The 14024-nt window shown below is 39.6% G+C and overlaps 1 protein-coding gene across 1 annotated transcript in view; it reads right to left on the reverse strand.

Moving 5' to 3' along the window:
- Window positions 1-13989, reverse strand: part of BTF3L4 (basic transcription factor 3 like 4) — a 29059-nt gene extending 15070 nt beyond the window's left edge. The window contains exons 1-3 of the mRNA XM_029229940.1: window positions 13875-13989; window positions 10576-10642; window positions 6710-6823 (exon numbers count right to left, since the gene is read on the reverse strand). Coding sequence (XP_029085773.1) covers window positions 6710-6823; window positions 10576-10629 — 168 coding nt within the window. The 5' untranslated portion in view covers window positions 10630-10642; window positions 13875-13989. The remainder of the gene's footprint in view (window positions 1-6709; window positions 6824-10575; window positions 10643-13874) is intronic.
- Between the last annotated feature and the right edge of the window lie 35 nt (window positions 13990-14024).

Consider the following 14024-nt stretch of genomic DNA (forward strand, 5'->3'; position numbering starts at 1 on the left):
AATGCAATCTCTATCAAATTACCAATAGCAGTTTTCATGGAATTGGAACAAAAAATTTTAAAATTTGTATGGAAACACAAAAGATCCTGAAAAGCCAAAACGATCTTGAAAAAGAAGAATGGAGCTGGAGGAATCATGCTCCTTGATTTCAGACTATATTACAAAGCTAGAGCAATAAAACAGTATGATACTGGCATGAAAACAGACACATAGATCAACAGAACAGAACAGAAAGCCCAGAAATAAAGATACGCATTTATGGTCAATTAATCTATGACAAAGGAGGCAAGATACAACGGAGAAAATACAGTCTCTTCAATAACTTGAGCATGGAAAACTGGACAGTTACATGTAAAAGAATGAAATAAAAACATTCTCTAACAGCATATATAAAAATAAACTCAAAATGGATTAAAGACCTAACCATGACCAAATACTATAAAACTCTTAGAGGAAAACATAGGCAGAACACTCTTTGTATTTTTTTTTTTTTGGCCATGCCACGCGGCTTGCGGGATCTTAGTTCCCCGACCAGGGACTGAAACTGTGCCCCTGCAGTGGAAGCACAGGGTCCTAACCACTGGACCGCCAGGGAAGTCCCATATATACTTCAATTTTAAAAAATCGTTAAAAAAAAAAAAAAGATCTGGGACTTCCCTGGCGGTACAGTGTTTAAGAATCCACCTGCCAATGCAGGGGACATGGGTCCGATTCCTGGTCTGGGAGGATCCCACAAACTGCAGAGCAACTAAGCCTGTGTGCCACAACTACTAAGACTGTGCTCTAGATCCTGCGAGCCATAACTACCGAAGCCCATGCACCTGGAGCCTGCGCTGTACAACAAGAGAAGCCACCGTAGTGAGAAGCCCGCGCACTGCAATGAAGAGACCCTGCTCGCTGCAACTAGAGAAAGCCCACGTGCAGCAACGAAGAACCAACGCAGCCAAAAAAAAAAAAAGCTCTGCACATAGGGAAAAAAAAAGGCAAATTTTATGTTATGTTTATTTTACCACACACACAAAAAACAGGGAAAAAAAAACAAAAAACAAAAAAAGCAGGATATTTAAAGAATGTAAGACTGCTGTGTGATAATAAGTTGAATGGTACACAGTGTTTCTCTTTTACTCTCCTGTACTAAGAGCTGTACACCCATTGACACCTGAGGCTCTAGCTGGAGGAAGAAGGAACCGCAGTAAGGGTCAACTTTAGGTTCTCCTTCTGTATAACTGGTTCAAGAAAAATAAGAGCCAAGAAGAGGAAAATATAAACAGTAAAACTTATGTGTACAATTACAAAATTTAAATTCCCAGCCCTAAGCTTTCTCCTGAGCGTCAGCTCTCTATGTCTAACTTCTTGCAAAACAATTCCACCTAGAATAATCAGTATTGCTTAAACTTAACAGGCCCCAAACAAACTCATCATGGGAGTCAGCATGCTATAGATTATAAATGATGAATAAACACAGTTCCTACTGTCAAGATTCTTACAATCTACTGCAAACAGACTACTTGGTTAATAAGTAATCACACCCTACAATATGAGGCTGTAATAATAAACACATTACAGCAGAGCAATTTAAGCTAAGGGCAGTGGAAGTACAGATAAAGTGTTGATGAATTATGCCTGGAAAGATAGGGAAGGTTTCATGGAGACAGAATCATACCTTAGTTAAGATAGAAGCTGTCCTCTGAATAGTAAAACTCTGTGAAACAACTAGACCATCTGAACCAGGGAAGCAGATTTTTGGTGACATTTCTTATTAAATACATCTGATGAAATCAATTATCTCTGGGAAATGAAACAGATTCTACCTTTTTTTTTTTTTTTTTTGCGGTACGCAGGCCTCTCACTGTTGTGGCCTCTCCCGTGTGGAGCACAGGCTCCGGACACACAGGCTCAGCGGCCATGGCTCACGGGCCCAGCCGCTCCGCGGCATGTGGGATCTTCCCGGACCGGGGCACGAACCCGTGTCCCCTGCATCGGCAGGCAGACTCTCAACCACTGCGCCACCAGGGAAGCCCCAGATCCTACTTTTGATAGATACATGTTATCATCAGGAGAAGAAAGGTGACAACACGGTCACTACAGTCAACTAGATTACCAAGTAAGAAGCACATCCAAATATCTTCAAATGTCAGAGAACATAAAACATTTTCAGAAATTTAGTTCTGGATTATACTCTCAGAGTTCACATAGGAATTTCTTCCTAAAACCCGGTACTTACTTGACTTTTTTGTATGAAACAGTCTCTGACATTCCCCTGCCCCCCCCCCTTTTTTTTTTTTGCGGTACGCGGGCCTCTCACTGCTGTGGCCTCTCCCGCTGCGGAGCACAGGCTCAGCGGCCACGGTTCACGGGCCCAGCCGCTCTGCGGCATGTGGGATCCTCCCGGACCCAGGGCACGAACCCGCGTCCCCTGCATCGGCAGGCGGACCCCCAACCACTGCGCCACCAGGGAAGCCCTCCCCTGCCCCTTTTTGACAGCTTTGGATTTCTGTCTTTGGTAACAGGTAAAAAATCTACATATGATTGAATTTATTACCCCAAATTAACAAACTAGGGAACACATAAAAGTTCAGAGAAGCCTCTCTTAATTCAAACAGTCCTTTAGTTTTTAAGTATTTGAAGAAGACATAAATTAAGCTTTAGAAGGGGAAAAAAATTACTGATACTGACAGCCTAGAAACTAAGATTAAAATTTTACTTGGCAGGGCTTCCCTGGTGGCGCAGTGGTTGAGAGTCTGCCTGCTGATGCGGGGGACGCGGGTTCGTGCCCCGCTCCGGGAAGATCCCACATGCCGCGGAGCGGCTGGGCCCGTGAGCCATGGCCGCCAAGCCTGCGCGTCCGGAGCCTGTGCTCCGCAATGGGAGAGGCCACAACAGTGAGAGGCCCGCGTACCGCAAAAAAATAAAATGAAATAAAATAAAATAAAATAAAATTTTACTTAGCAAAAGTGCATTCAATAAGTTTTTGAAACCCAACTCTGATCTCTCTGTTCCAACCCACCAAACCAAGTACTTTCTATTGGTTTGATGTTTTGAAGGTCAAAGTACAGAAAACATAGTAATATTATTTTTGCTTTACAACAATGGTAATGGTATCTTCTCCTTTCAAATGTTTTTATCTGCTTTCCTTAAACTGCCAAAACCCAAAAAGATTGTATCTTCCAGAGTTCAGCACTTTGAAAAAAGCTGAAAACATCCCAAGTTAAAATTAACGAAATTGTAAACTAATCATTTCTTCTAAGATGTATATATTTTTTCATATCTTAATGTTTCTGAAAACCGCACACGTTTTCATGTATACATTTAATGTAGTAGTTTCTTTTTTCCTCCTAGAAGCTGTTTTAAACCAAGCGTGTGTCATAATTTTCTTAAAAAAAAAATGAAAAAAATTCTGCTTTAATTATAGTAACACAAAACATAATGTTTGAGGCAAGCCAGATTATACAGTACACTAGATATGCCTAAACAAAATTATTTTAGATCTGCAAAGTGTTATATAAAGTAACAAATATCTTGGTTCTCAAAAAATCAATTTTAGAAAGAGGGAAAGGAAGAAAGCAAACCTTCCCATTTTAGTTTCAAACATTCAGAATGTTACAGCTGTTACCTTACAGTGTTAATTTTCTTTATGCATATTTTCTCTGTACAACTAGTCTGTGAGGGTTGGAAGACATCACACACACACACACACACACACACACACACACACACACGGGGGTGGGAGTGCAACAAGAGCATGTACATGCCTATTATGTACCATTAATTTTCTGTGTGACGTTTTGGAGATATGTGTCTCCAAACAAAACTGCACTGGCAATACCAACAAAAAAGAATTAATAATATAGTTTAATACATGCTATAATAAAATTAAATACAGGGCATTATGGAGGCACATAGGAAAGGCGTCTAACCCTTCTTTGCATAAATGTGTATGTGTGCTACCAGGAAGGCTTCTGGGAGGAAATAACACCTACACTAATACCTGAAAAAGGAGAAAAAGCAAAGTCCTTGGAAATACTGATGGGGATTTCTTTTATCTATAATGTTAAGTAATGAACTGAACATGGCAGGTGCTCGATAATACAGGATATAAGGCAGGTACTGTCCCTTTCTTTGGGGGGAGTTTGGAAGAACAGAGAGGAAGGAGGGGCAGGAGGAGAGGAAAAGGCCAATAGTGAGTATAAGAAAGTATAACTAAAAAGACCAAAGCAGGATAAATCAATGAATAAAATGAACTCTGGTTTTGACATACTTAGTTCAAATCTGGAATTCAGCACTTACTAGCTATGTGATCCTGGGCAGATACCTGACTCTCTAAGTCTCAGCTTTCTTATCTGTAACCAGTAACAACCAACCATGAGACACTGTGAAGCTGAAATGGATAATATATATTTGTTTATCTGTCTAGCTGTCTAATTAGTTTCCACACTAGATTTTAAGCTCTAAACGACAGAGACTATGAATAATATCTTATGAATCACTGCCTAGCAAAATGCTTGGCATACAGCAGATGTTCACTACCATTAAAAATTTATCATTTTGACGACAAATAAACCATGACCTCAGCACACCATTATAACTAGTTTGACTATATTCTGAAGAGATCAAAGACTGATAACTGACTGGCTTTTTATTTCACTATAAAACACTAAAAGTTTTATTAATTATAAGAACCATAAAGTCTTCCAAATTTGAACAAACCAAACATTTAGACAAGCATGCCCCTGGAAATATTATGCAGTTAAAATCTATACTTCAAGGAGGTGTAAATACAATCTTTTCCTCTCTCTAAAGAAGTGTTTTCAACCAAGGGTGATTTGCCCCCCAGAGAACATGCAATAACGTCTGGAGACATTTTTGGTTGTTGTAACTGGGGATCTAGTGGGTAGAGTCCAGGCATGCTGCCAAACATCCTACAATGTACAGGACAGTTCCCACAGTAAAAAATTATCTGGTTCAAAATGTCAACAGTGTTGAGGTGGGGAGGGGTGGGCATGGAGTCAGAGAGTAGAAAGGTAGGCAAAGATATAAGATTGCCTGAACACTTATAAGTAAGTTAGGCTTAACATTATCAGAGTTCATGTCCATTATTACAACTTATTCTTTTTTTTAATCAAGCTGTGATTTTTTTTTAAACATCTTTATTGGAGTATAATTGCTTTACAATGTTGTGTTAGTTTCTGCTGTATAACAAAGCAAATCAGCTATACTATACATATATCCCCATATCCCCTCCCTTTTGAGTCTCCCTCCCTCCCACCCTCCCTATCCCACCCCTCTAGGTGGTCACAAAGCACCGAGCTGATCTCCCTGGGCTATGCAGCTGTCAAGCTGTGATTTTTAAAGACAGGCTTAAATTTGCTTTTTCTCAAATATACCCCAGATAGAGAATGATCTCTCTGAAAATTATTTTAGGTCAATGAAAATATATAAAAGCTTTCAATAGCTCAGAAAAAAAAAAGCATTTTTTTTTTGTTTGTTTGTTTTAGTTTTTTTGGTGGTACGCGGGCCTCTCACTGTTGTGGCCTCTCCCGTTGCGGAGCACAGGCTCCGGACGCGCAGGCTCACCGGCCACGGCTCATGGGCCCAGCCGCTCTGCAGCATGTGGGATCTTCCTGGACCGGGGCACGAACCCGTGTCCCCTGCATCGGCAGGCAGACTCTCAACCACTGCGCCACCAGGGAAGCCCAAAAAAGCATTTTAAATGCTTAATTTCAAGACTTGCAAATGAAGTTCTAATATTTATCAGAGTAAGAATGCACAGCCTCATCAAGCTGAATGGAAAAAAGATATATGTGGCTCACATTTCCTACTGTTTTATCAGTATATTGACTTTGAAAGTACAAAGCAGATTTAAACGATGTGTTCATTCATTCACATATGCATGGTTGAAGGAATATGTAGCACTTTGCTATTTCACTGCCTTTTTTTTGGTACTCTGCTATTTCTTTAATAGTAATCCCCATCACCACATTGTTTCTGATCTACGTTTCACAGCACATGTCCATTAATAATCTACTAAAAATTGTGAGGTGGTGCCACACGAGGTAATGACATAATGAAATCTAACTGATGGCAGTGAAAATTTTAACATTGGTTACTATCAGAAATGGAATCATTAGGTAGAAGTAGGTCTAGATGGTAACAAATCACAAACAGTTGATGTTATTATAATTTTTCTTGAGTACCTTTTGAAATAACATCAATCTTTGGTTTCAGATTTGAGAAAAGTAGTATTATCAAAATATAATAAAATAATTTAAAAATTTAATGAATAATTTTTGAAAGAGGTCTAATAAGAAATCCAATTCATGTAAAGCTATTGCTAGAGCTTGGCTGAGGTAATGCTTTGAGAGACTGTGTATGGGAAAAAAGTCCATCCTACTGGAAGAAATATTTGGGTTTCTTTATTTCTGTATCATTAGAAAAAAATCTTATTCTATTAAAATTCAAGAGCGGTTCCATAATTTTGACATATATGCAAATACTTTGAGTCTGAAAAGTATAATGAATCCCTTAACTGTCTACTAAAATCATTTTTTTTGACAATCATCCAATTTATACAATAAGCAAATTCAATAGCTATAGTCCTTCAGAAAGACAATACCGGATTCATCTAAGCTGATATTTTACATTTGAAAGTGTGGCTAATTATCTGTGAATGTGCTACTTGTCCACATAACAATTTACTAAGTGACCATACCTCTTCAATACCAGCTATATTATTCACAGCCAGTTTTTTTAGAGAACTCTGAAGTTTTTTGTCATCAGCTGTAGCTGTTCTATGTACCACCTTCTTCTTTCTGCGCGCTGTACCCTGAAAGATAACCAAACAGAAGTGTTAGTGTGCCGTGCATTTGACAACTGCAATCACTTGTCTTCCTTTACATAATATTCTAACTAATATTGTAACATAATATTCATAATATTCACTCAAGAAACTGCCAACTTCAACTCAATAGTGAGGTGGTGCCACACACAATAATGACATAATGAAGTCTAACGAATGATTAGATGATTAATAAGACTGTCAGCCTAACCCAGATTTTTAAAGGTCAGTTTCTAGCCAATTGTTCTTACTCTTTCCAATATCCAGCCTTTATCATTTTAACATTGTTTCAAGAAAATGTTTCTAATAAAAAAATTGTTTCTAATAAAAAATAATTTATAATTTAGTGTGCTTTATATCAACTTTCAAACATTATAAGGAATGCTTTTTTTAACAGTGCCTACCACCCCCTGACAATAAAGTCTAAAGATATTCCGAAACTTTGGAGATTATGACATAATTAAGAGTCAAAGGGCTTCCCTGGTGGCACAGTGGTTGAGAGTCTGCCTGCCGATGCAGGGGACACGGGTTCGTGCCCCGGTCCGGGAAGATCCCACATGCCGCAGAGCAGCTAGGCCCGTGAGCCATGGCCGCTAAGCCTGCGTGTCCGGAGCCTGTGCTCTGCAATGGGAGAGGCCACAACAGTGAGAGGCCCGCGTACCGCAAAAAAAAAAAAAAAAAGAGTCAAATGCCTATTACGTGAGTGTTCTAGAGTCCTAGAACTCAGGAATGAAAAAGATCAAGTTCTTACTTCAAGGAGCACACATTACAGTGTGAAGGAAAAGTCAATAAACATATAAACAAATTACATCATTTCAAACAGGACAAGGGTATTAAGAAAAAAAATAACATAGTGACAAGAATATCAGATGGGGGTAAAGCACTACTTTATTACAATGTTCAGGGAAGGCCCCTCTGAAGAGGTGACATATGAGCTGAGATCCATGGGAAGACCTAGGGGAAGAGTGATCCAAGCAGAATGAAACAAGAGTGAACCTTTTATTTCTAGAGAAAGCAGGCCAGTATGGCTAAAGCAGAGTAAACAATGGGAAAGGAGGAGGAAAATGAAATCAGAAAGATCGGTAAGGGCCAGATCATGTGGCCTAGAATCCCATGGGCAGGAGTTGGACTTTATTCCAATTGCAATAGGAAGCCACTGGAAGGTTTTAAGCATGAAAATGACTGGATCTGATTTATAATTTTAAAAGATGACTGAGGTTGCTGTGGAAAATGAACTATAATGAAATCAATCAGGAAGCTACTGTAGCAGTCCTGATGAGAAATGAGGGTTGTGGCAGTGGAGGTGGTGAGAGCTCAGACTGTCAGAAGAACCAACAGGACTTGCTGATGGACTGGATATGGGATATGAGGGAAAAAAGGAATCTAGAATGATGTTTAGAATTTTGACCTGAGCAAATAGGTTGAAAATTATACTATTTACTGAGATAGGAAAAGTTCATTTCTAAATGGATACTTTGAAACTCTAAATACATTTTTTCCATTGAAAAACTATTTAAAACAATGAATTAAATTCCTGAGCCAATTTAAAAAAATGTAACCTAAAGCAGGGCTGAAACACTGCCAAGAGCAGTCTATATCTTGAGGCCTAAATCTTTCTGAGACCTGGCAGGAGTAAAGAAAAAGGAAAGGAGGTTTCAATCTCTGGGTAGCTCCTGCAGTATTACTCAGGCAATCAGGCTTATAGAGAGTAGGCAGAAGCCTCAGTCTCAGCAACTCTGGTGGGAGTAGAAGAGAGTCCTGTGGGTAGCAGGAGAGGTTGTAATGAAATCCAGTTAAAGGATGAACTAAGAGTGACTCTTTACATAGATGGCCATTTATTTATGATGTGTTCCTGACTCAGGGATAGCTCAATTGCTTGCTGGATACAACTCAAATGATCCTCACACACCTCAAAGTCAACATGCCTAAAAGCTTATCAGTCCACCAAACTACTCTTCTTATATTTCCTAAGTTTTGTAGCTCTAAAACCAGAAATTTGGACGTCATTCCAGAATCCTCTCACCCGTTCATCCCCCATATTCTATTGGTCATTAAATTGTGTCATATCCAGTCCCTGAATTTGTGCCCCACATACTACAGCAGTAGCTTCTCGATTGTTCTCCTCTATGCCAAACTTGTTTTATTTCATTTTCCACAATGCTGGTAGCTACCTTTTAAAATGACTGTTATTTCCTTCTTAAAATTCTACAGTAGTTTACTGTTGCTCTTGCCTATAGGATAAAATCTGAATCTCCCTAGTATGGCATACAAAACTATGATCTAACCCTAAATTACCTGGTTGTTTCATTTGCTACCATACTTTATCCATTATTTACTCTAAACTCTAGCTATAACAAACTAAAGCAAGCTGTTCCATTAAGCACCATGCTATCTCAGCATCCTATGGGCCTTTGCATGTGTGAGAACGACAATCCCCCCTTCACCCTACCCACTTATCCTTGCACCTGTTCTTGTTTATTCTTCAAATCTCAGCTCAGTGATGATGTCCTTCTCTCTCCTAGGCAGCAGCACCTTGTACTTCATTTTAACATTTACTATTCTGTAATGGAATTGTATGTCTCTCTTCCAAGCTGAACTGTGTCAAGAGCAGGAAACCTTGACTTATTTATGTACTGTGTGCTTGGCCCATAGTACATTCTCAATAAACCAGCTGAATGAATGTGCCAACTATCTGGTTTAAAATATGTAATAGTGATGTGCTGCATCAAGTTCTTACAGGTATATTCTATGGTTCTTGAATATTCCTAGTTTTTGCATTGGTACATTACATTACACTTGCTGCTACAATGTGACTAGTACTTTGGTTATAGGAATGTGTTAATATGACTCCAGAGTCATATAACTGTATCACTATGAAAGAAGGAGAAAGTACTAGTTGCTTCTCCCCTTCCCCCTCTCCTGTCCCCATCCCCAGAAACTGTGGTTATCATCAAAGTAAATGACACAGTGGGGCTGCTACATAGTGTCCTACCTACCCCCTCCCTAGGTCTGAGGTAAATACTATTCATGCTTTTCCTTTTACAAAGATTGTATTGGGCAGAGATAAAGGTAGAATATTCTCCTTGAGCCTGAGGCTGGAGCTGAAGGGAATCAAAGATTTTCAGTGTTCAGAACTAGATCATCCTTAGGCTTCAAAGTACATGGGAAAAGAATGCTTATGTTCATATTCACTAACATAGACAAATAGGTAGGAATTTGGGAGGAAAACCTAGCAATGAACAATGTACCATCAACTTAAGCATGCCCCATTGTACACCTAACTGAAGCAGTAGGGGCATCCAGTCAAGATAACCTTAATATCTGGGATGCCCTGAGGGTGAGTCTAACATAATAGCTGTCATTTATTAAGTGTTTAGTCTGTGCCAGACACCGTTTTAGGTGTTTTAGAAATATTACTCTATCTTTAGAAGCATCTTATATAGGATTACTTTTGTTTTGCAGATGCGAAAATGGAAGCTTAATAAGGTTGGTTAACTTGTTCATCTCATATAACCACCAGATGTTAAGAAGACTCAAAGGTGGCTATTTCAATTGCACCATCAGAGAGAGAGATCTTCTAATTACCTATTTTAGATCTAGACAAATTATTTTCAAATTGGAATGTGGTTTAATCTTGATTGTTTAAAAGATTTTAGATTTTCAATGACCACAAATCCAAAATAATGACACTATCTGGTAATAATACATTCTCCTATCAGTTTTTCTTATGCCACACTCACCTTGCCCCCTATCCGGACCTGAGCCTGAAGTTTGGCTAACTTTTCTTGATTCATGCTGTTGGTAAATCTAGGGGGGGAAAAATAAATTTGTTAAAGTCACTGTTTTATTTACCAAAACAAAATAACTGTTTATACAACAGTACCTTCTGGTTCACTGAACCTGTAATATGCATCACCACCACAATCATATTGTCTATATTCTTAAAAATATTAATAACTTGTCCTAGCTTCATAAGCCAGACAGTAAAAAATCCAAAATTAAATAATACCAAGAGGGAGCTGAATTTACAAACAGAAAATAGAATGGGATTCAAAGTTACCTATTCGAAGATCCCTCCTTAAAAGCATGATTCAGTACTTTGGCATTCAATAAAACCTAACCAATCATGAAATCTCTGCAAGCCAGTGTTTCCCCCAAAGATTTTCACAGCAGAGAGCTGTTACCAAATTAGCACAACCTTTAAGTAAACATTTTTCTCTCAAATCACATTTTGTATTTCTTTAAACCATAAAAAGAAGACAAAAAAAAAATGAAAGAAAAAAAAAGAGAAAAGAAAAATCTGGACAAAGAAAAAAATACAACAATAGGCTGTGTAGCTGTCAAGATGTGAGGTAGTCACGTCCTCTATTCAAGGTCAGGTGGTATGTTAATAATAGGAAAAGAGAACCAGATTTTCAGACATTCAATGCTTCTGCAGCACTTTCCACGGAGTTCATTCAATACCTTGCACTAATATAATATGTCATACTTGTCAAGATACTCTTGCATATAAGGTAAAATGCCTCCTTGCACAATTTGACAAAAACCTATCTCTGCTACATTGATGCTAAATTTTGTGGGGAGGAGGGGAGAGGAAACTCTTAAAAATAAACTTTTAAAGGTTAATCTTGATTTTGAAAACTCTAAGAGCATTATAAAGTCATGAATCCTACTCTGGTCAGTCCTTTCCTACTAAGGAAAAAAATTCTTCAGTTTATAATGGGCCATAACATTCCACACTATGTAAACAAATAAAAGCCAATGTTAAAAGTCTTGTTTTACTTGTTCTTGGATCAACAGATCATTACTGAGATATGAGAGAGGGAATAAAGGATAAGGTGTTGTAAAAACTTTTTGGCTGATTCTCTAAACTCTTTATAATCATCATTCAGATGAAAAAGCTACTGTTTTCTTCATTTCAGAGATGAAAGAGAATCAAAGATTATATAAATACTAATCGTTCTATACTCTGACACTGTACTTAGGCACTAACCTGTATATCTCTCTGCTTTAAGGCCAAAGTCCAGTTCCTAAATAACATTTAGAATTTATGATTTCTCAGTCTTTACTCAGTACTGTATCACAATGCTCAAGCAGCTAAAACACTCTTTCATAGGAGCGAGTGTGATTAGAGTACAAAATCAGGAGACTTAGGTGTGTGGCAATCTCAACTCTGCCACAGACTTAAATCTGCTGATGTAAATCCCAATCTCTACATTCATTATCTACAGAAAAGGACCAATATTCACTACTCTCAAAGGAATGTGGCCACGAAGGTGTAGTGAACTAACAAAGAGCCTAAGGAATTTTTTACATAAAAAAGGGGATAAGTGAAAATATTAGAACCAGACACAGGGTAAACCTTTTGGGACTCTTCTGCATTTTGAAGTAACAATCCCCAAGAGAAGAGGTGGAAGCCAAAATAGAGTCCTGACTTGTTTGAAACAAAGCAAGGACAAAATTAACTCTTTATATCAATGTGTAGACAAGAAAGAACAGAGTCCATTCCAGATAATCAGTATAACAGAAAACTTGTTCCCAAGGAGTACCTCAGAGAAAAAGCATTTTAGGGAGGTTGGAAGCTCAAGGTTGGTAGGGGAGGAAGAAGAGTGGTCCTTTGTCTACTAGCAGGTTGGGGTGCATGGAATTCAAGTAGGAAATTAGATTGGACTCAGTCTATGAGAGAAGAGATTTCAAGCTCAGAATTTGGAATAGACCTCAAAGATCACCTGCTTTAACTCCCTATTCCTCAATCAACCTTCATTTTATTGTACGCATTATTTCTGTCTTGTACATGTGGCCATTTCAAATACTTGCAAGCAGCAGCAGGGTATAAATTATAAATAAATAAAAGTTCACCTCCCTCCCAATTTAATAGATTTGGAAATGAGGGACCAGAAGGGAGAAGTCACTTCCTAGGCCCCAAAGGAAGAAGTAACTTCCTAAGCCCATATGATTAGTGAGTTCTTCTTTAGGGATCCTAGGATCTTTTAGCCTTTTCCTCAAGGAATCTCGAAAAGATTCAAATAATGAGGTTATAATCAACATTTATTGAGTGCCTAAGTTCCAAGCATTATGGTGGGCACTTTCACATACACCATGTTCACAAAGAGATAAAATAATTTCAATCTTTAATCCTGACTTTTTATTTTGTGTGTTACTCTATCTAATAAGAGAGGCACAGGCTTTGGAATCAGAAAGATCAAGTTTCCACCACTTAGGGCTTCAGAACGGTATTTTACTTCTCTGAACTTCTATCCCTTCCGTATTAGAAACAGTGTAACACCACATACTTCACAGAGTTGTTTTAAGAGTTAAAGATTAAGGTATCAAGCACAGGGTATGGCTCACAGCAGACACTCAGAAACTGGTAACTATTGTTACCATTCCCTAAGGGACAGATCTGGTAGAGTGAAAGAACGTGGGAACGGAAGTTGAAACCTCCATTCACGAGCTGTGTAACACTGCCCGTCGGTCAATCATCAACTTCCTGACAGCCTACTATGCATCAGGCAGTGTGATGGGGCTATAAAAATGGGCAAAGCAATATCTCAGAGAGGGTGGCAGACTTTAAGCAAACACTGCCATTACGAGGTGAAGAGCGCTGCAACGGAATTCGGTCTCCAGCGCTCGAGGGCGGGGGCTGCTAGCCTCAGTTTCCCTATCTGTCTAGTGGGAAGATCAAACGAGATGACAGCAGATAGGCTGTATAAAGCTCACAGCATTATTGTTGTGAATAATGAAGAATAACAGGACAGAGGCGGGGGACCACCTGCCTCCTGGGACTGGATCTGGGCGGCAACAGCGCAGGCCCGCTCGCTCACAGAAAGCGGTGGTGCTGGGGACCTTCCCTCAGGTGCCGACCCCCAGCTGCGCCGCCGGTAACCCAGAGGCCAAGCCAGCCGCCTCCGCCCCCACTCGGCGCGCCACAGCGGAAGTGGCAGCCCCAGCAGTTGGCGGGTGTCGGCAGAAAAGGGCGGGGGGAGATCGTGCGCAGCGGCCTAAGGCCGTGGAGTGGCGGGACCGCCGGGGGTCTCACCTGAAGCAAGGAGGGTCCTCCAACACCAGCACGCGGCAAGAGCAAGATGGCTACCTCAGTCGAGACAGAGAAAGACGAAGGCGGCCGCGGCGGCGGGAGTCGGTCCCACGTGACACATCCGGCCCCTCCTCTCTCTCACCAGAGCAACCT

Source organism: Monodon monoceros, unplaced genomic scaffold (genome assembly GCF_005190385.1).
Source record: "Monodon monoceros isolate NGI ecotype Baffin Bay Population unplaced genomic scaffold, NGI_Narwhal_1 Super_Scaffold_18, whole genome shotgun sequence".
NCBI classification, from domain to species: domain Eukaryota; kingdom Metazoa; phylum Chordata; class Mammalia; order Artiodactyla; family Monodontidae; genus Monodon; species Monodon monoceros.